At 35.6% G+C, this 23,141-nt stretch overlaps 1 protein-coding gene across 1 annotated transcript; it reads right to left on the bottom strand.

Annotated features, from left to right (window-relative positions):
• Nucleotides 1-3,153: 3,153 nt before the first annotated feature.
• Nucleotides 3,154-21,907, bottom strand: LOC111423661 (doublesex- and mab-3-related transcription factor A2-like). Its single transcript, XM_023056930.2, has 3 exons — nucleotides 21,341-21,907; nucleotides 4,316-4,709; nucleotides 3,154-4,266 (listed from the first exon to the last, which is right to left on the bottom strand). Exons 1-3 carry the CDS (start codon nucleotides 21,786-21,788, stop codon nucleotides 3,972-3,974), a joined length of 1,137 nt encoding a protein of 378 aa, XP_022912698.1. The 5' UTR covers nucleotides 21,789-21,907; the 3' UTR covers nucleotides 3,154-3,971.
• Between the last annotated feature and the right edge of the window lie 1,234 nt (nucleotides 21,908-23,141).

Here is a 23,141-nt window from a genome sequence, read left to right as displayed (position 1 = left end):
TCATCCAATAATAATTTTGGTATCGATTTGTTTCGATTGCCTCAATTTCTTCGGATATTTCCGGATATTTTGTGTTTCACAAAAATCTTATTATTGGTTAAAGCCTCGACCACCTGAGGTAGGTACCATTTTTTTTAGTCTCCTTTTACCATCCCTGGTAATTCTTTATATTATTTATCAAATTCGTGCGTTCCTTATATTATTTTTTTTTGTCAAATTAACTTAGGCTTTTTCTCTGGTTGGGTGTCTTAACGAGAAGTATATCCATTCATTTTGGAATTGATCGAAAATCCTTAATCGAATTTGATTGAAGTCAATAAACAAACAAAAAATAATCTTTCCGGCTGGAATCCAGATGGTAATTGCAGTTTTCCTGTCCTTCTTCGTCAAGGCATAACATTCCGATTCCAACAAAAAGTTCCGGATTACGTCGTTGTCGCTGAAAACCAGATCCATCTTTAAGTCATCTAAAAAAAAAAGAATAAACAAGAAGGGTGAGATTGTAAAAAGAAAAAGAATTATTATTATTGTACTTACATTTATCATTTTTTTTTTACTTACGGTTATTAGTTTTTTTTTACCTTATTTCTGCGCCTCATTTTTTTTATTAATTTCTTTGTACAAGTAAACAATATTAGCACGTTTGTATTATTTTACTTCGTTATTTTTTTTGGTATTCGATTTCAGTTTGAGCTCAATCGTACGGGATCGATCGGGTTTAATTAGCGTAAGCGCGTTTTTAATTTGTTTTTATTTAAATTCATTTTACTCTTTTTTGCTAACATCTTTATTTTCAGTTATTATCGTTATTTTTATTTTATTGTTAAATTTTTGGCGCTTAATCATTTTTTTTTTATTTTTTTGAACTTATACATATACATTTCGTTTTTGATTATTATCAATTTTTTTTCTAGTTTAATAAATTTATGCAACTCTATTCTTTTGTATGTCTTCTATCTTTGTTCTTGTGTAATTGTTTATAATTTCCTATTATTAATATCCCACGTCACAGTTCGTGTACAGCGTAGGAGGAAACTGTGTGGCGCCTGAAAAATACCCACCCCGTCTTCACTGAGCTGAACGAGGACCTACGTTGTGAATCTGGGAAATTATTTACCATTTTGTCTTGTGTATTTTTATTTTTTTTTTGTGAAAGGCGTGACAAATAAATCCATAGGTGTTAGGTCCAGTGACCGAGCCACCCAACGAATAGATCTTTGATTACCTAACCAACAATCACCAAAAGCTGCGGTCAATAAATTGGTGACAATAGCAGCATTGTAAGGCACCATCATGTTGAAAAAATACATTTCGCAGATGCGCCAGAGATAAATCGTCAACAACAGGTTCGATTTCTTGCCTAAATATGTCCAAATATTTTATTTGTGCAGTGCGAAAGAAAAATTGCGTTCTTCGTCACATTTTCCTAAGAACCATTGGCAAAAATTCATGCGCCGCGCCGTTCAAAATCTTCTGGTCTGGGATAATTTGAGACTTTGCTAGTTCTGTATGGCATAAATCTAAATTTTTTCAAAATCCGCCCAGCTTTGGTTCTTGAAATTCCTGTGGTTACACTCAATTGCAGACTCAATGATATCAGTGAATTATTTTCCATTGCCCCTAAAACTACTACTTCTTCTAATTCCCCGTCTTCATTCGATGTATAAGTTTTTGATCTTTTCTTTTCGAAATGACCGCTACTTCGTAGATTATATCATAAATAGGAAATAGAAAATATCATTAAAAGGTTGCCACCTCTCTGGATATCGTTCATGATATAAATTTCCTGCAGCCTCTGCATTCTCCCCAGATTGTATAAAACAAAATATCATGTCCCATTTTTCATAGTTTTTATATGAGATTATTTTGAAAGTTGATGACAACTAAGTAATACACTAACGAAGTAGATGAATCAAAATTTGACAGACTCATAAACAATGCATTTGTTTTATCGAAGCGCCGTCAAAGCCCACTAACCTATTCGTAATTGAAATTCATAAAAGTTTCCAAGTTGTATATTTCAAAGAAGACTTGAACTGTTCTATATTTTTGGAAAGGAAATTTTATGCTCTGGTCCAATTTGCAAAAATATATTGGGTTTAAAAAAAAACATTTTTATGTCAATAACCACTAAAATATTGCTTTGAGGGAAAGCTAACTTATACCATCGAATTCTACATCAAAGATTGCTTTGGAAATATTTTCACAGAAAGGAGGATTTATCAAGAGGTATCTCTCGTTTTTCTTTTATTTCTAATGCCTACTTTTTCAATAATTGCACATATAAGTTTTAAAGTTGTATATTTCAAAGAAAACTTGAACGAAATATCAAATGTGCTATATTTTTGGAAAGGAAATTTTATGCACTCGTCGAATTTGCAAAAATATATAGGGTGTTCCATTTAAAAAAATCATTTTTATGTCAATAACTACTAAAATATTGCTTAGAGGGAAAGCTAACTTATACCATCGAATTCTACATCAAAAGTTGCTTTGGAAATATTTTCACAGAAAGGAGTTTAAGAGAATATTTTATCAATAAGTAAAAAGTTATGACGACTTTTAAAAATGCACTTTTTTGAAAAATACCCTGTATCTCTGAAACCGTAAGAGATATCGATATGCGGTTTTCGCCATTAAGTTTCTTATAAAAATCGATCCTCAGACACTAATATCATTTTTCCTCTATCTTTTATAGAAAGAAGAATTTCCCTTTAAAAGTATCCAATTTGGCCCACCCTGTACAAATGGAGTCTTTATTTAAATGAATCCATATGACACAAATTTTTAGTTACCTATCATGTTGTTAAAAATCGCAATCCATTGGCAATCTTCCTGGTTGCCTTTTGACAAAATATATTCGGAGAAGCTAATCCATAGAGTCTACACCTAACTTAGTTTCATTTCAAACTGCGCATTGTCCATTTTTAGGACAGAAGTAGGTTACATTGGTAGTAAAATTTCAAAATTATGTTGATACCTGCGTGATGACCAATTCTCAAAGAAGTTACATTTTATTTCTTCGAAATACGACAAGATTAATATAAGATTTCTTTTTTTAATTCTCTAGCTAAATCGAAGCTTATAAAAAAAATTATATATTATGTTGAAATTTAATGATATTATTGGGATAAACAAGATAAAGAATAAAACTTATTTTCATAGTATATTTTTAATTTAACTCGTATACACATCAACACTTACAAACTACTCTATTATTTTCTCTACACTAACACTTCTACAAATCTACAAGTTTTCTTCCTAAATGTACGAACATTTCATTATTTTTATTCTACTTATTTTAATATATTTTTTAAACCAATACACGTTTTGGCTTAATTACGATCATATACACAATATTTACAAAGGTAACTACATCCTTAATTACACACTTTTCCATTCAAATTTCTACCAAAAACAAACAATAATTTTATATTTTTTCGAACGTACAAGAATTTTGGCTGATATATTTAAATATTTTTTATTACAATTTGCGGAAATCGTACAAGCACAGTGGGTAGGATATAAATTAATTCAATCTAAAAAGGATTAGGGTGCCCCGTGTAGAGAGGTCGCCAGGGTGAAATTGTAATCAATAGGCCCCCGGGGAGACGAGCACACGTCCTCCGTGTTTACTGTTTACAATATAATTTATTCGAATCTGGTAGCTACAGAAGCACAATAGGCGCTCCCGGACAGCCCCAATAACGTCGCCGTTTCAATGGGAAATCTCTCTCTATCTCCCCATACAAACTCAATATTCCATATCACGTGTATTCGCTTTAATTAAATTCTGATGTGGCCGTCGACACGGTCGATCCCTTAAAAGTAACTTGTAAAAATTAATTCATATATCACAGACACTTCGAAACGAATCGCCAAGTTCGTGCAAATAATCATTGGATTAATTTCAACTCAATTTTTATTTTTCAAAACTAAACGATTTTTAATTGAAATTAGTAAAATCTCGGCTATTCGGAATAAGATGTTTTATCGGAACCCGCATTTGAACCTGGCGATGATGTCTTATCCGAAGGGTAAAGTTCATGGGGTGGTATCATCGACATATGGTATTCGTTAGGTGGTCTAATGACGGTCGGCAAATAACCAGTTCCGGCGTAGGGTGCCGACAGAAACCTCCTTGATGGACTGTAACGATGATAGGAAGGGGGAGGTCCCAATGGTGAAAACGCAGAAGGTGTGGCCATGTCTTCAGTTGAACCACTCACCATCAATTCCATCGCTTGGAGAATATCACCTTTACATCTAATTAAAAAAAATCATAATCATGATACTTTAATTACTAAGTCATTACCTTTGCAAAATTGTTTCAACATCTGATCTCCTCCTTCCTGGAAACACCCTCAAAAGGACATCAACTGGCGATCGTTGATATTGTGGTTGAAACGGGTGAAATTGAGGAAAGGGAGGATAATGAAGCATCGCTGGGGGGTGTTGTTGCATTGGTACTTCCGGCGATGACGCTTTTTTTAATGAAAGATTTTCAGGTGCTTCCGATTCGGTTTCTTCTTCAACGTCAAGATCTGGATCCGGGGAAATTGCAGGATCTGGAGAAGGGGTTGTCATGGAGATGGTTTGAGATTGTGAAGGTGGAGATGATGTTTTAATTGGTCTTTTTATATCTTCATGGTCTGATTCTGAGTCTTCAGGTAGGCATTCTTCACTGGATCGTCGCAATCTTTTTGCATCTGAAATAAAAAAATTTAAATTAAAAATAAAACATGACTTAATAATAATAATAATAATAATACTAATAATAATTTATTTAATCACCTGGCTACAAATAGTAGATGTGACAAGTTCAAACCACATACAATATATAATACACAACATACACAATATTCAACAAAGAAAGAGAGAAATTAAATTATGAAGTATGACCTATGCTAGTTGACTAGGACTAATACTAAAATTAAATGACAAGTATTCTTGACGCATCATTTTTACTTTATGTTTAAATGAGCTAAGCGTATCAGCTTTTTTAATTGCAGATGGCAATTTATTATAGAGCTTTGGGAAATCATACCGTGGACTCTTTTCAAAGAAAGCCGTCTTATGATGACCCAAGCACACCAAACTATCAGATCTAGTTTCGTAATTGTGTTTCATGATAGGGTATCTATCGACATGTTCATCGCACATGAACAACTGATTTATATACAGGGTGTCTCACGTAACTGGTTCGTTAGAACTTTTTTAGGTTCCACTATTCATAGAAGTTTGAAATTTTGGTAGCATGGGTTGTTCATTCTAAACTTTCAATCTAAAATATTTTCAAGATGGCCACCACTTCCGGTCTACCGGAAGTAGACCACAACTTCGTTATTTTAAATGGAATGCTATAGTTTTTATTACACCTTTCAATTATACGTAAAAAAATATGTTGACTTTGATAAAAGTTGTTGGTACCTACCATTTTTTGTTTTCGAGTTATTTTGATTTTAAGCTTTTCTTGGCAAATTTCACCATGCTCTTTAAAAGCCTATATCTCAGTTAACGTTCATTAAAAAAACCTCTAAATTGGCACGATTACTCTTCAGATGTTGCCAAATAAATTGTCATTTCTTGTATCAGAGTATCTTATACAGCGTGGTCAAAAATTGAATTACCGTTTCTCCATATTCAATGGCTAGAAAGTCGAAAATTTTAAATGGAATACCTCGTATTTTTTTACCCTATCAGAAAGGGAATTTAATTCTCTACAAATTATCTATAAACATTCCTATTCCTATTTATTGTAGTTTCCCTGATATTGGGACATTAATCAAAGCATGCACGGAATGCGGGAAAACGTTTGATTTTTTTATTAGAAGGCAATGGAATTTTGACAGTTTTTGGGTCCATATTTGTGTTATTGTTGTTGTTACTTACTTTTGATCACGAGTGAAAGTCATTGTATAGGTATCATGGCAAATTATTCCAACGCCGATATTTTAAATTTGTTTTATATTCATGGCAATGGCCTCCACGATCTCGATTTAACACCATTGGATTTTTATTTGTGGGATCACTTAAAAAATCAAGTGTACAATTCACCGATCAACACACGACAAGAGTTGCGTGATAGAGTGATGCGTGCAGTACGTACTATTGATGGCGACCAACTTCTACGGGCCACAACCGTAAAAGTCGAAAGAAGAGTTGAAAAATGTTTAATGGTGAATGGTCAGCATATCGAACAGTTTTAATTTTTTTATAATTTTAAGTTTTTGTTTTTTTATATGTTATTCATTCTAATTTCTGTTATTAAATTGTTGTTTTTCATTGTTTCATTTATTCTTTTTGCTGTTGGTTATTTTTGGTAAATAAAAGCGAGCAAGCTAAAGGTTATTCAACCCTAGTTAATTGTAAAAATAATACCAATAATAATTTAAATAAATTAAACGATGAACTGTCAAAATGTCTTGGCCTGCTAACAAAAACACAAACGGGCTTTGGGATTTTATGTCTGATTTTGATTAATTTTCCAATATCAGGGAAACTACAATAAATAGGTATAGGAATGTTTATAGATAATTTGTAGAGAATTAAATTCCCTTTCTGATAGGGTAAAGAAATACGGGGAGTTCCATTTAAAATTTTCGACTTTCTCGCAATTGAATATTGAGAAACGATAATTCAATTTTTGACCACCCTGTATAAGATTCGCTGATACAACAAATGACAATCTATTTGGCAGCATCTGTAGAGTAGTCGTGCCAATGCAGAGCTTTTTTGAATGATCGCTAGCTGAGAAATGGGCTTTTAAAGACCATGGTGAAATTTGTCAAAAAACACTTAAAATCAAAATAACTCGAAAACAAAAAACGCTAGGTACCAACAACTTTTATCAAAGTCAACATATTTTTTTACGTATAATTGAAAGGTGTAATAAAAACTATAGCATTCCATTTAAAATAACGAAGTTGTGGTCTACTTCCGGTAGACCGGAAGGGGTGGCCATCTTGAAAATATTTTAGATCGAAAGTTTAGAATGAACAACCCATGCTACCAAAATTTCAAACCACTACGAATAGTGGAACCTTAAAAAGTTCTAACGAACCAGTTACGTGAGACACCCTGTATATATATATATACTTTGAAGAGTAAGAAGCGAATTGGCCTTGAATGTATCTCTACACGAATCTCTGCAGTTTAGGTCGAAGATTAATCTTATAATGCGTGCTACAAAGGCACGCCGCCACTCCGTTGATCTTCCCCACAATAATATATTGTATGAGAGATGCGAATAACAGAGAGCATAATATGCATCTAATAATCCTGATAGCGGGAGGCATCCCTTCAACTTCAGAATTGCATAAAAGCACGAGTTCAATTTCGAAACCAGATGATCAACATGTTTGTCAAAACTTAGCTGCTCGTCTAGATAAACACCCAAAAACTTGCAGCTATTTGATAGAATGATATCATCGGCTTGCGGAAGCCTTCTCCTCTTATGAAAATTTACAAACACGATCTTTTTTAGATTAAGAACTATACGATTTTGTTTGCACCAAGCATCAAATGACTCAACGGTATGCTCAGGGGCGCGCCGTGCAGGGGGTGCAAGGGGTGCATCGCACCCGGGCGCGGTCATCCTAGGGGCGCATGTAACGCAATAAAATTGCGCTTTTATATGCAAAGGCGAACTACTGAAATATCAAACATTGGCACAAATATAACAGAGGAAGAAGAATCCGACGTGAAAATTTCAAACGAACCTGAAAATGTCTTACATTATATTTTTACTAATGATTTATTCAATATGCTTCCTAATATTACTATAGCACTTAGAATGTACCTAACATTACCTGTTAGTGTTGCATCAGGAGAGAGATCATTTTCAAAACTTAAAATAATAAAAACCTATTTAAGAGCAAATATGAGTCCAGAGAGACTTAACAATTTGTCTTTAATAAGTAATAATAATAATAACAAACACTAGAAACTTTCGGGTTTTGCCGTGCGTCTTTTAATAAAAGGTTTGACGTTTCGGATGCCATGTTGCAACCTTCTCCAGAAACAGGGTTCGAAGTGAAAGCCTTCGTACTTATATTATTTACCTTTATGGGGAGGATATCAACAAACAAATCAAGGATTTGGATAACTCGCGAATTAGCAAGCTGTTGAGCAGTTTGGCCTTTCTACGAAGATGCAGAGAGAAGAAAGTAACGCCAACCTTCTTGAAGATGAAGCACCACATCGACTCCGCTGCGGCACGTAGAATTTTGATTAGGACAGAACAAGCACTGCTACGAGAAAGAATCCACAAGACCTTCAATGATCTACAAAAATAAGTGAGAAGTTACTACGACTCCACCTCTCACTTTCCAATTGTATATCCGGAGAAGACTGAGACAAAGTGGACAGACTAACAATGGAGAAGGCTGATCGCGAATTTCAGAAGACCCGTGACACGCACATCAAGAAGTTTGAATCTCTGGAACGCCGGTCGCAAAAGAAGAAAGGTAATAGTTTACCAGTAGAAACAATCGTCATTAACAGATCGAATATCTCACTAACGAAAGACGAAACCTCTGTGCTCGCCAAAGGATTGAACTACGCAATCGCCCGAAGAAGATCCCAAAGGAGGAAATCATCTGCGAAGTGGAAGCAGCTGTTCGAGGGATGCCTACACTGAAAGCCGAAGAGATCCGACAAGAAGTTACAAGAGTACTGAAGTCAGCAAAACCACCAAAATCCGACTTGACGGTTGGTGAAAAGAAGGCACTCCGATCTATAAAAGAAAAGTCAGAAATCGTTGTGTTACCAGCAAACAAGGGGAATGCCACTGTTGTTATGGACAGGAAAGAATACAACGACAAAATGTTGAACCTACTGCACCCAGCCACCTACAGGAAGATCAAGAACCCACAGACAAAATCGTAAGAAAAATGAAGGAACTGATAAAATTCACAGGAATTCCAGCAGAACAGCAGAAAGGTTTGTTTGTGCAGGCGACGGTACCACCAAGAATCTACGGACTACCGAAGATTCACAAACCAGACGTCCCCCTCCGCCCTATCGTCAGCGCCATCAACTCCCCAACATACCAGCTGGCCAAACATCTTGCAAAGATTCTGTCTCCCTTTACAGGTAACACAGAATCGTATGTCAGCGATTCTATACATTTTGTGGAATCGGTAAAAGGTGTAAAGCTGGATGCTGGGGATATGTTGGTAAGTTTCGATGTGGAATCCCTTTTTACTAGGGTACCAGTTAAGGATGCTGTAGAGGGTCTTCGCCGAAAACTCATTCCGGAGGGTTTACCAGAATACGTGCCAGATCTGGTGGAGTATTACTTATCGTGGACGTATTTCAGCTGGAAAGGAGAATTTTACGAGCAGTTCGAAGGGGCAGCCATGGGGTCTCCACTATCGCCAGTTATAGCTAACACTTCGAACCCTGTTTCTGAAGAAGGTTGCAACATGGCATCCGAAACGTCAAACCTTTTATTAAAAGACGCACGGCAAAACCCGAAAGTTTCTAGTGTTGGTTCTAGTTTTAGTTCTAATTTTAGTTTAATTCACACCGGCCGTGAAAGCCTTCGTGCTTACAAGAAAAAATTATTAACAATTAATTTTTTATAAATATTTTGCAAATTGTAATAAATTAGTATAAAAAATATATTTTATAAATTACTTGTTGTTCCAATGTTTGTATCTTATTTCAATACGAATTTGGGGCGCCAAAAATGAGTTCGCACCCCGGCGATCGTTTACCACGGCGCGCCACTGGGTATGCTTGACTTTAGAAAAAAGCATATCAGCATCACTCGACGCCAGGGCAATTGACGTGTCATCGGCATACATGATTATGTGGACATCGGAAAGATACTCAGGAAGGTCATTTATATACAATAGAAAAATTAATGGGCCCAAGATTGAGCCCTGGGGAACTCCCAGTAAAACATTTGATTCCGATGACTCCTGACCAGAGAGGACCACTTTTATTTTTCGTTCCTCCAGAAATGATTGAAGCCAATTTAAAATCGTGCCTCGCAAACCCAAAGTATACAATTTCTGCATAATGTACACTAGTGGCAGCGAATCAAACGCACGCGACATGTCGAAGAACAGACCCACAGCAAAATTACCTTTATCCAGGTTATCGTAGATGAACTCAATAAAATTCAATGACGCAGTCTCTAACAACATTGAACCTGTCCAGAAAACTCAAAATTCGCTCCGAGACGATGCTTTCAAATATCTTTGAAAAGACGCTAGTTATCGCTATTGGTCTGAAATTGTTGACATTTGTAGGATCACCAGCCTTGAAAACTGGAATGACCCGAGAAATGTTCAGCACCCCGGGAAAGATTCCAGAACAAACAGAAAAATTAAATACATGCTTAAGGGGCTCGACCAGACAAGAAGCTACATACTTAATTACACTCACACCCTTTTTGTGAGTTATTTACAACACCCTTTTTAAGTGTTGATAAGAAGGGGTATAAAGTATCAGAGGAGAGAGTCATCTTCATTAGGATTAAAAGGCAATTCGCGCGCTGGCACTTCATTTCCACCGCAAATGATACTCGGGAATTCGCAATAAGCGAGGAATGTACCGCTGTAAATATAGGAGTAACCGTTTAATATAATAGCCACCACCCCCGTTACCATTGGGGTGAGGTTGTGATATAAACGACTTTCTAACGACCTCTGACGAGAAATTTCTTCACCTCACAATTCGCTCGTTCACAATTCCTATTGTACCCGTCGATTGGATATCGATTTGTTTTCGATTAATTTTCAAGGAAACACCTCCACGTCTCTTTCTCTCACTCTCAACATTATCTGTGAGATTCTGGAGTGTTGTAGCGTCTGCGGAGGCGCCGTTCCGTCCCTACTGTCTGTAAGGGACTGTTAACTTGTCTCTCGCAGGTCTCCATATATCCATTGGCGTCCGTGCATAAGACAAAAGCCGGGACGTCCGCGGATACGAATACAATGGGCAGAAACCCGTTTAACAGAGAAATTTATTGCCCCAGGCCGTATTGTTATACTTAACACAATTATGAACCGGAGCGACGCCTCGCCATGCGTCGCGACGCCCGGTACGCGTGCACATAGTATGGGCACACCTCTCTAAAACTCGACGCCCCCATTTCCATCTAAATCCTTGTGCAGATGGATAGATGGATGGATGGAGAGATTCAATTTCGCCCGGTACCATTGTTAACCCATTCCGTTCAAATTTACTGGGGGCGTATATCGTAAATTTTGCAACCGGTTTGTGTCGCCAACACTTGATAATTTACTATATTTTATGTTCTATCTTTGTATTTAAAATCTTATACTCAAAGTGTTTTAAAATGTTTATTTGCGAAATATAATTAAACATTTTGGTAAAAATAACATAAACAGTTTATTAAAACTTTCGACAAAACAATAAAAAGAAAAGAACCTGTAATTTAATAAGACCCTCTTTCAGTAGCTGGCAGTATTTAACGAAGAACAAAAGCGAATTTCCTGGTCCGAGTATACTGTGGAACACAGTAGCGCCAACTTTTGGTCGGAAATAATTACTGTTCGAGTGCGGTCAGTGTCGAGTGGTTTTTGCTCGAGTTAAAGCTCGACTTTACGGACTTGCTCGGACCTCTGAGGGCGAGCGCTTTATTTCCGTTATTTTAGAGCCGACCCTTTTATTGAATAGGTTGGGGGGCGGTGGCAAAACGTTACCCGCAATTCCGGGATCAACTCTCGGTATACACAATCTTTTATCCAGAGAGGCCGGTTTCCGGCGCATACCATAAAAGAGTTGTTAATTCGTTCCTTTTTCCCGCTTTTTTTCCGTTGCTGCCCGACGAACACCATTTGAACTCGCTCAGTCGTTTAATGAACTGTGTTTTAACGTCGTTGGTGGTGAAAAAGGTCCTTTTAACGGTGTATATTTTTTGTAGTTAATTGCCAACGGATTTGGTTCTCCCTCTGTTCAGACCACAAGTAGTGGCGCAGAGTAGTTTTCCACCACCGCTCTCTTTGAACGCGTGGCGCCTTTGATGTAAATCACATGGTAAATTGGAGATGTTTTTGGTGAAAAATCGTATAAACCTCTATTTAAAAGTTTGTTGAGAAAGGGAATTATGAATTAATAATTCAAAGTTCTGCGCTACCCTTTTCTTAAACAACAAAGAACACTACTTTAACCGTTATAATACCATCGGGGTTATTGGTGACACCAAGCGGAATTTCAAGATTTTTTTGTATTAAAATTTCTTTATATGAAAATCTAAAATAATTTAAGTTTTCCCAAAATATTCTTTTCTTAATTTAGCGCAAATAAAGTAAACTTTTGAACTTGTTTTTCGAGAAGATTGCATCCGAAACGGCATCAATATTTTAATAGGTGCAAGGCATAACCCGGAAATTTCTAGTTTTAGTTTTATTTCTGATGGCGATAATACTGAAAATGATGATCAAAAGTAAAATTCTTTTCTAACTTCTATAAGGAGCTAATATTGCATAAAAAGGAAACGTAAACCATTTCAAAACGTGATACATCAATAGAGATGAAATTGTCAACCTCGTCGACTAATCGGAATAGTTCCATGAAGAACCGTGATTTATTGAAAAAGCTTTATGCTGACGTGTATCTACGATTTGTTGGCTTGTTAATATTGGCAGGAGTTATAAATGCCATAAAGAAGAAGTGATCAAGATTTGATGAAGACTAAAAACAGATTTAATGAAAGCTAGACAACCAAAAATGGTTACAAAAGATGAAAAGTTCTCAAACAGATAGGAAATTTTTGTAATTTTATACATTTAACCATTTTATCCAACACTTTAAAAGAACCCAATCTTAAGATATCATGATGAAATTATACTACTACGAAAAAGACTATCTTTAATGAATTGTTTGCTTTTGTGTCTGTCTCGGAGCATATTGTAGCGGGCCATTTGATGAATATCAAATCTGGCAGTGTGGGATATGATGAACTCCCAGTTCTGATGATACATTACTGTTGTCCTTTCATCATTCCTTACGTCACACATATTATTAATATATGCTTATCGAGGTCAATCTTTCCAAAGAAATCTTTAGTAACACCTTTGGCAAAGATTCAAAATCCTATGACATTTTTGGACCTGCGACCAATTAGTATTTTTCCTGTTTTGTCTAAAGTATTAGAAAAAATTATGAATGATCAAATTTGGGAATTTATCGATAAACTTAATATTTTGCCTAGGATACAGTCTGGATTTCGTGCTAACTACAGTTGCTATACAGCATAAACGCATATAGTTGATGACATATTGTTCCCGGCGGATCAAAATAGGCTTACTGGATTAGTTCTGCTAGACTATAGTAGGGCCTTTGACATTGTCAATCATAGGATGTTATTAGCTATCTTATCCTTTATTGGGTTCAATGATTCTGCTATGAGCATGATTGATAGTTATGTGTTAGACCAGTGGTTCCCAAAGTGGTTCCTACGGACCCCTTGGGGTCCCTGTAAGTTCTCAGGGGGTCCGTACCAAAATAAAATTAATTCGGGGGTTCGTAGCTAGCGTTGGGGGGTCCGCAAAAAGTAAAAACAGTAGTCAGTTGTTGTAGTATATGTAAGTCTGTGAAGTGTATTAAGTACTAAATTTGTAAGATAGTATAGCGTATGTAAGATTTGTAAAGGACAAAAAAATATTTCAAGAATTATGATTTGTAAAATGTTTGGAAACTGATACAAAAGATGAAATTATATATAATTATTTTTTTGAAGCAAAAGCTATTCCTTTGTGTAATATCATCTGCTTTGCTACTGATGGTCCTCCGGCAATGGTAAGACGCCATCGAGGTTTTCTGGTATATTTAAAACAAGCAGTACCGAATGTATTAACAGTACATTGTGTCATTCATCGACAACATTTAGTAGCAAAAAATCTTACATCGTTCACTGAATTATATGATTAGAGCAGTTAATAAAATCAAAAAGAATGCCTTAAATGAGAGATTATTTGCTCAACTTTGCCTGGAGAATGATGAAGGTTACAATCGTTTGCTACTGAACACAGAAGTACGTTGGTTGTCTAGAAGTGCATGTTTGAATAGATTTTACTCACTTTTTGATTAGAATTCTTTGAAACTGAAGACAATGATCTGCGACTTAATTTATTTCATTCAAGAAATGATATGATTACCAAATTTAACGAAATCAATTTGTTTTGAAATCATTGAAATCATATTGAAATCAATGTTTAATTTTGGTTGAATTAAATAAAAACAAAAAGTGTAATATCTGCATTCGTAAAAAAACTTTTTTTTATAAAGAAAAGTTTGGAAGAGGAGAATTCTCTTAATTTCCAAAACCTTTTTAGTTACAAAATCGTGATGTTGATTTGCTTGTATATTGTCAGCACTTGGGGGCACTTCACTTAGATTTCAAAAAAAGATTTGAAGACATTCTTCATTTGGTTATTACCGATTGGGTGTTGGACCCTTTTACATACAAATCAACTAGCTCTGTGTTTATTCATTAGCAACTTATCGAGCTAAGTACAAACGAAGAATTAAAACCAATGTTTGTTGACGGATATGAAAAATGTTGGTTACAAAAACAGATACCAACTTTATATCCCGAAGTATAGGACACTGCGGAAAAGATTTTAATAGCTTTTTCGTCTTCGTAGTTAATGGAACGTAGATTTAGTGCGGTTATGAACCTGATTACGAAAAAAAGAAACCGACTTGATGTTAGTGCTCGTAGTGACTTGCGGTTATTGCTTACAAATATAGAGCCAAACATAAACAATTTGATCACAACTCAGCAGGCTCACCCATCACATTAAAAAATGTTATCTTTAAAACAGGAATATGTTTTTTTAAATATCAAAATGTTTTTATATGTATTTATTTTACGTCACAAGTCAGTGACAGGTCATCAATTTTCTAGCCAGCTCACTTTTTACGACCACTGCATTCCGGTAAAAACAGTTTTAGTAGCACGGCACTGACTAGGGGGTCCACGATCACGTTTTGGCTCAAGAAGGGGTGCGTAGCCATAATAAGTTTGGGAACCACTGTGTTAGACAGACAATAAGCGGTTAAATTGGGTGATCGAAGATCTGAACTGCAAGGCTTGAACTCAGGAATGCCACAGGGTTCTATCGAACTGTTTTGTATCTACACTTCTAATCTTTCGACAGTTTTGAAATATTCAGAGTCACATTTTTATGCGGACGATTCCCAAATCTATCTATCGTTCTTGCCTACGGACATGGTGAATCAATATTGGTGGTAAATGTATTGGTAGAAATTTAGGATTACAGCTCAACTTCAATCTTAGGTTCGAAAAGCACATCCTGGACAAAACAAAAATTTCATTTGCTTCTTTGAAGCTCATATATGGCATGAGGAATAATTAAATCACAGCACAAAGGTTATGCTTTGCGATTCCTTAGTGCTGAGCCATTTTAGCTTTTGCGATACAGTATATCATAGTTGTGTGAACTCAAAAACATCATAAAAGATTCAGCGTGTTCAGAATTCATGTCTGAATGATTTCCGGGCTTGGACTTTACCATATGGTTTCAATTTATCATAAGTTACTGTTGCTTAAATGTTCATCTTATTTGTATGATAAGATTACATTGCGCACTGATCTCCATAGCTTAAATGTTAGAAGAAAGGGTATTGTCATACCACCATTGAGAGAATGATCTCTCAAATAATGTAGTAACATTCATCTCTATTTGTTTATTTTTATGGCAGGGTTGAGTGGAAGAAAAGACAATTGTCTTAACTTCGCCCTTGCCAATCAGTTACATTTATAATGTTATTTTGTGAAATTCCATTCTAATAAAGTCTATTATTATTATTAAATGTTCGCGATTTATGAAGAAGAGTGCACTTTTTCATGAACGAAGGAAATGTTGCCATTGCATTTTGCGAAATTTTTGAAAGTTGGGATATTTTTGAAAAAGTTCACTGTATTGTAACAGAAAATCCTTCAAATATGAGAAACGCTATCACTGTTCATCCCAAAAAGACTGACCAACAGTGCATAGCAGATACGCTTAACCTATGTACCATGGATGCCCATAAACATGCAGATCTACAGCAATTGCTCGAGAAATGCAAAAGTATTGTGGGTCATTTTAATAGAAGCTCTGTAGCATCTAGTGAATTGGCCAAAATGCAGTATCAAATGAAACTTCCTCTACTAAAAGTGAAACAGGAAGTTCCAACAAGATGGAATTCTTGCTTGGAAATGATGTAAAGACTAGAGGAATTAAAAGTTCCGTTGTCAGCCGCAATATCTAATTTTTCCGGATCTCCTTCACTTTTGTCATAGGAAGTCTGGGCACTAATTAAAGACTGCATATGTGTATTAAAATCTATTGAAGCTATGACTTCCGAGCTATCGGGAGAAAAAAGTAGAACGTTTTTAATGTACTACAAGGTTCGATAACAATTTTTATGCCTTATAATATAGAGTAAAGTGTATTTGAATGTATATTTTAGATTTCAACAACCAAGAATTTTCTCTGTTGTTTCGTCCAATAGTTTAACGAAAAAGTAAGTCGCATTTATATGTTTGAAAATCGGTCTGTTTTGTTAAATAATTTGTTGTTACAGAATTTAGAGCTAAGTACAAGTGAAATGAAATAAAAAGTGGATAACGATTACTTATAGATTTAAATTGTAATAGAATTATCAGTAATGTTAAGTTTTTTTCGCAACATGTGTCACCAACGTTTTCTTTTTCATCATTAATTTGAGTATTAACACTTGGGTTTTTGTAATTAATTTCTTTTTATGTTCTCTAGTCGTGCCAGAAGAAAGGCGAGGTTAATCGCCTGAAACATTTTGTAGCACTTAAACAAAAATAAAAACTCATTCATCTTTTTGGTTATATTTATTAAAATACACGATGAACCGTGGCACCATTTTGATATAAAAGCTAAGCAGATATTCAGCGCATCCACACCCATACATTCTGACGAAGCACAAATAAAACTGTACCTAGACCTAGCATTGGTATATAAGAAACTGAATACTTTACAGTTTTAGGAGTCCAAGAAGGAGATGTATAAACTTTCTCAAAAACAGACGAGTTAACAAAGGACAGAAGGAGTAGGTTAACCAGCAATATGATCAACAATCAGCAATATGCAATAAATATTTTCTTTGAAATATGTTTTTTGAAACTATTAATATTAAGTGGATTCTATTAATCATTTGAGGTTGTATTTGATTTAAATATTAAAATGAGAGATTCAGAGAAGTCAGTAAATCCCCGAAACAGCACTGAATATTTATTCAACTTTCATCATCGAATGAAAAACCAATCAAGTAAAAAAATAATCGAATGGAAAAATGATGATCATTACTAAGAACCTAGAAGTTTCTCGGCGGTGCTCTGATTCAGAAAATGTTGTTTTAAAGAATATGATCCTATTAGAATGGCCAAGACTACCTAGTATAAAAGTCACATGATTCACGTCTTTATAAATCCCATTGGAAATTCAACGTTTATGTCTGGACTGGAATATTTTACCCCCTAAACTTTATGTTGTTAGCTACTTAAATTGGACCAGGAACAGATGCCTCCATCACTTGACAGGCTCACCCCCTACACTTTTATTTATGGGGGTGAGTACAAGATTTATTTCCAGTCGGAAAAAACGTCTAGGAAGTGATAGCGCAAATTTAATACAAAATAATACAACTAATTTAATTGTTGGTGTCGTTTCCTGAGCAAATGTTTGAATCTCGTAGAGTAAATGCTGCCGAAAACAATATTTGATTGGAAAAATAAATCATTCAACTAAGTTTGTTGTATTAATTACAGGTGTCCCGCAACGATTGTACAAAACTGCATCAGCGTATTCTATGATCAAAAATAAACAAAAAAAGCCTAATAAACATAGGTCCGAAAATGGACCATTTTCGAGATATTCAAAGATTTAGTTTCATAAGTTGATATTGTTAACATCATGAATTTAAATTTGTTTTTATAATAATTAAGTCGTTACTATGATTACGATAAGTTGTCTAATCCAAGGACAGTAGAATCTAACAGGACTGCTACATCCATTGTATTTTTGTAGTCCACTACGGGTTGGTTGCCCGCACTCTACGTCACACTATTTGCCACGCCTGGTAACTGTCTGTGTTTTTAGAGGTTATATGATAGACATTAATATGTCTAAAAACATAAAACTTCAAAAATAATATGAATAAGTCTAGGATATAACCTCTAAAAACACAGCAAACGCATAGACCATAACAACAGCTGGGCGTGGAAAATGGTGTGACGTAGTTTGCGGGCAGGTTGTCACAACAATGGATGTAGCAGTCCTGTTAGATTCTACTGTCCTTGGTCTAATCAAAAAATAATAGTAATACTTCACGAAATAATTATTTTTTCTATTTAATTTAATAAAACTATTAAGTATGGCTCCTATTAATTACTCCAAGGAAGAGATGGCGGATATGGTGTATTGTTACGGACTAGCTGATGGAAATGCGTCGTTAGCAGCTCGTCATTACGCGCAAAGGTTCCCGAACAGACGATTGCCTAATAGTCACACCTTTAGCAGACTATTTCTCAGATTAAAAGAAACGGGAAGCGTAACCCACAGCCATTCCACGGAGAGACATTACACAAGGCCGGTGGAATTAGAAGAAGCAGTTTTGAGAAGAGTCGATAAAAATGCCTCAACCAACATTAGAAGAATTTCTGCACAAGAAAACATTAACAAAACAACCGTTCACCGCATTTTAAGGGAGCAGTTGCTTTATCCTTATCATTACAACACCGTTCAAGCTCTAACAGAAAATGATGGCGAAAAAAGAGAGATTTTTTGTAGGTGGGCCATACAGGAAGAGGTAGTAAACGTCGACTTTCCCATAAACATTGTATTTACGGATGAAGCAACATTTACTCAAAGCGGAATTTTTAATATTCATAATGCGCACGTTTGGAGCGATGAAAATCCCCATGCAATACTAGAAACTCATCATCAGTGGCGATTCAGTGTTAATGTATGGGCTGGAGTTATAGGTGATCAGTTATTAGGTCCATTTTTTCTTCCAAAGAGATTGACAGCCGATGCCTACATACATTTTTTACAAAATGACCTTACAGAGGCATTTGATGAATTACCTCAACAAATTCTAGAAGATTGCTACTTTATGCACGATTATGCACGCGCTACTCGAGCATACTTAAATAACAGATTTGGCAATAAGTGGATTGGCCGAGGAGGGCCACCTCGTTCACCAGATTTAAATCCGTTAGATTTTTGGTTTTGGGGACATTTAAAACAAATTGTTTATTCTGAAGACGTTCAAAATGTGCAGGATTTGAAGAATAAAATTAATAACGCATTTGACACAGTAAAACAAATTCCTGGTATCTTTGAACACATTAGAAGTTCATTTAGAAAACGTATCCGTTTGTGTTTAGAAGTAAATGGTGCGCATATTGAACATTTATTATGACATGAATCTTTTCCAATTTGTTAAATATTCGTTGTTTTTATGCTGGTTGAACGATTTTCTTCGACAATCTTTGTTACTTGTTTTGTTAAATTATTAATGAACTGTATTAATTAACTTAATATTATCTTATTATTTATTAAACTTTATCTTAACCATCGTAACCATGGTAATCATATAATTACTGCATCTAAATCTTATCTAAAGCTTATGAAACTAAAACTTTGAATATCTCGAAATTGGTCCATTTTCGGACCTATGTTTATTAGACTTTCTTGTCTGTTTTCGATCAGAGAATACGCTGATGCAGTATTGTACAATCGTTGCGGGACACCCTGTATATAAATTGAAATACTTTTTCGTCTCTTAAAATTGATTGACTTATAAAATTTCATCTAACACAAACCATGCCCAAAAAGCTACAAAAATATTCAATTATGTATATATATTTTCGCAAGATTCTTATTCTAATCAGGTTAAGAACTCAAGTTTGACCCGTATAGGATTACAAAATCCTTACTTATCTGAACACTAAGGTGTAACATTACTTTAAGAATGAGCTAATAAAACAGCCGGAAAAGAATCCCTCCTTTGCAAACTTTGCAATGTATATTGCAAAGTGTTGGAGTATCCGATTACACAAAAGTATTCGAAATCAAAGGACAATCTATCTCAACGAATCTCTATATACTATTTCTCGTGTGTTTTAACTCCTATATCGTTTTTTTCACAAAACTTTCAAACACCAAACGAGCAAAAACAACTTGAAACCTCCCCCAGAAGGTACACAAGAGTTAATTACCGACGCCGCAGGATTTTTCAACCCCCTTGTTATTCTCCTTCGAGTATATATACGCACGTCGACACAAAACGAACACGACTTATCCGTTTCCACGGCCTTTTTCCAGTTCATTACCTTCGTCGCGATATTTTCTTTTAACCCCATCGGGGCGTCGCGACGCCTCTTATTCCGACGGCGACGGTGCCCAAGAGTTAGTCAATATTTAAACGACAACGGGCGGATTATCGTGGTTTAAGTTTCATTTAAGCGGAACCAATTACTTTATTTCGGTTTCTCGGATTTTCTACACGTAATTAGCGAAAAAACTCTGGAAATTCCCGATATATTGTTATTAGAGAGCAAAAAATCTAACCCCTCGATGATTTTGAGTACTCGTTATTTTTTCACCTCAACAAATTCATTTTTTATATTAAATTATACTTAAATTTAAACTTATCTTTATAGCCTCGGTGTATGCAAAAAATACGTTTTCAATAACCGACCCATTAAGAGTTATTATTTCTAGTAGTGTCAATAATGACACAAGTTTCTAATGTCTATTTAAATTAGAGGGCAACTCGTCTCCTTCGGTAACATTTCCCGCCGCTAATGGTTGAGCAAACAAATCTTTAGTGTTTTCTTGACCACTCCATCAAAACCATAGATACACTTAAAATGCTAATAGAAATTTTTTGTTTAAAGATCTAAACTTTCGTTTTGAATAAACTCCTTTACTTATTCAATTTACAAGATACTCTTGTTACTACTTTTTTTTTTTTGTTGGGATTGATCAAAATCATTAAGCCGATTCTTCCGTTCGAACAATCATCCGGCCACGTGCGAAAGTATTTGCATTTAATTGATCGCGCGTTTCAACTCCAACTCTAATGGCTCTCGAAAACGATACAGGACTCGTTAACGAGGCCCCTTCTCAGTCAGAAAAGGGGGTTGAATATCTCAAACTCCTTATATCCGAATATAAAATACGTTCGCATGCCACAGAAAACACTTAACGAAATAATACCTTTTCCAAATCCCTACTTCAAAATAGTAAAGTGGGAATAAATGAACATGAAATTGTTTTAAAAATATTTTGATTTGGAAAACTTTGTTTACCTGGACTACTTGGTTCAGAATGATCTCCACCACCGTTTCCTCCAGCATCACCTTGAAAGTTGTTTCTTTGACCTAACTGTTGGCTGACGTTAAGTTCCGCCGGAGGATTCTCGCTTGCTAAACTAGCTGGTGTTGGAAAAAGTATTCCAAGCTCTCTGGCTTCGTTTTCTTCTTGCGCCTGTTGCCGTCTTAGAGCAACTTGAGCTGCCATAACTCTTTGTCGTTCCGCAATCAACGTGCATTTTGCACACGCACAATCTCTCCACCTGCAGTATCTTTTGTGACCCTTTAACGCGCTGACGACGCCGTGATTGCGGCACCGCGCACACTTTGGTGTTCTTTGATAACGTTCGCTAGCTCTGAGGAAGAACGCAGGCGGAATGGCACCGAGCACCGGGTGTTGGGACATCAACGTGGACATATCCACCCCCGATCCGGGCACCGTCATCGTTTTCCGAGATTATAATTTGTTTTCCTAGTCAAAGTGGTCTTCTTGGTTAGCAGATCGGGTGCCGGCGGCGGGTCCGGATGGGAATCTCCGGATGCGACCGGGGAAACGTTTCAAATTGGACTAGCGCCGGTTACGCAGTAGCAGTAACCGTGACGAGGTAAGGTTACAAAACGTTCCTAGAGTCCCTGCGACTGTTGGCGGACCGGTTTTGGTTACATGCGCCAATCCCGTGCGCTTTCCTACAAAACCACGCCTTCACCAATTCCACGCCTACGATTCTCATCTCTCTCATACACGCGCTTGTTAACTGTTTTAGAAAGTACTATGGTGTGGAGAACCACTGGATATTTGTGTGGAGTTGTGAATAAGAAATATCCGACGCTTAACTTGTTGGATGTAAAAAAACGTTCACAATACTATATGTATTTTATGTTGAAATAAAAATGTAACTTTATTATACAAGGCAAAATTTATAGGATACTCAGTATTTTCCAAGTTATCCACTAAAATATCGGTCGAGTCAATTTTTGCACAAATCCATAATATTTGTTAAGTAGTTCAGTGATTTTTTCCAGATTTCCAAATATTGGGAATTCAGTATCAAATAAACACCTGTATATAGTGTACCTCCTGCGTGGTTAAATTGCAGAAATATTACCTGTAAATTGTTATGACAGTGTCAAAATGAACCGAGCAACCAGCATTAGATTTTTGAGTGCCTATTACAAAGAATCAGAACATGCTAATCTTAATTCCTATCAATTTTCGCTAAAAATCAATTTGCTGAGTTTTGATATAAACAATGAAAACAAAAAAAAAATCAAAGTATCTTTTAACCCATTTAGTGCCACTACTAGTGTGAAAACGCACTACCGTTTTTAAAATTATTTTTTGTAATTCGCGATGGTATTGAAAGCTATTACAGCACTCAAACGGGTGCTATAATGAGACTCCTTACACCATCGGATGCTGTAATGAGGTTTTAGTAACATTTTATGGAACCAGTTCAAGTTGGTGACATTGGGTCATTAATTTCTCTAATTGTCAATGTGACAATGTTTGTCTATGGATGTTTAAACACGTTCTTAGCATCGAATACAAGGTTCACAATGATGAGGACATTGAGCTCTGAGCAATTTCTCTTATTTTGGGAGATGTACATGAAACATTTTTGTCAGATGAATACATTTTGTGTTTTGACAGTTTCTAATTGTCAATTCAAATTTCTATTTTCAAGTGTTACCAACTGCTACATACCTATTTCCCTACATTGTCAAAATTTATTTTATTTTTGAGAAAAAAAAGGATAAAAACGCGTTTCATAAGACTTAAAGCACTCATTCATTAAAA

This window comes from Onthophagus taurus, chromosome 7, assembly GCF_036711975.1.
Source record: "Onthophagus taurus isolate NC chromosome 7, IU_Otau_3.0, whole genome shotgun sequence".
In the NCBI taxonomy this organism is placed as follows: domain Eukaryota; kingdom Metazoa; phylum Arthropoda; class Insecta; order Coleoptera; family Scarabaeidae; genus Onthophagus; species Onthophagus taurus.
This window is presented reverse-complemented; position numbering and strand designations above follow the sequence as displayed.

Bases quoted from the DNA above. Each gene is read 5' to 3' on its own strand.
- LOC111423661 (XM_023056930.2), bottom strand. From the start codon at position 21,788: ATGACGGTGCCCGGATCGGGGGTGGATATGTCCACGTTGATGTCCCAA. The intron at 4,710-21,340 runs GTAAACAAAGTT...TTTTTATTTCAG, and splicing joins TTCTGAACCAAGTAGTCCAG to ATGCAAAAAGATTGCGACGA. The intron at 4,267-4,315 runs GTAATGACTTAG...TTTTTTAATTAG, and splicing joins GTTGAAACAATTTTGCAAAG to ATGTAAAGGTGATATTCTCC.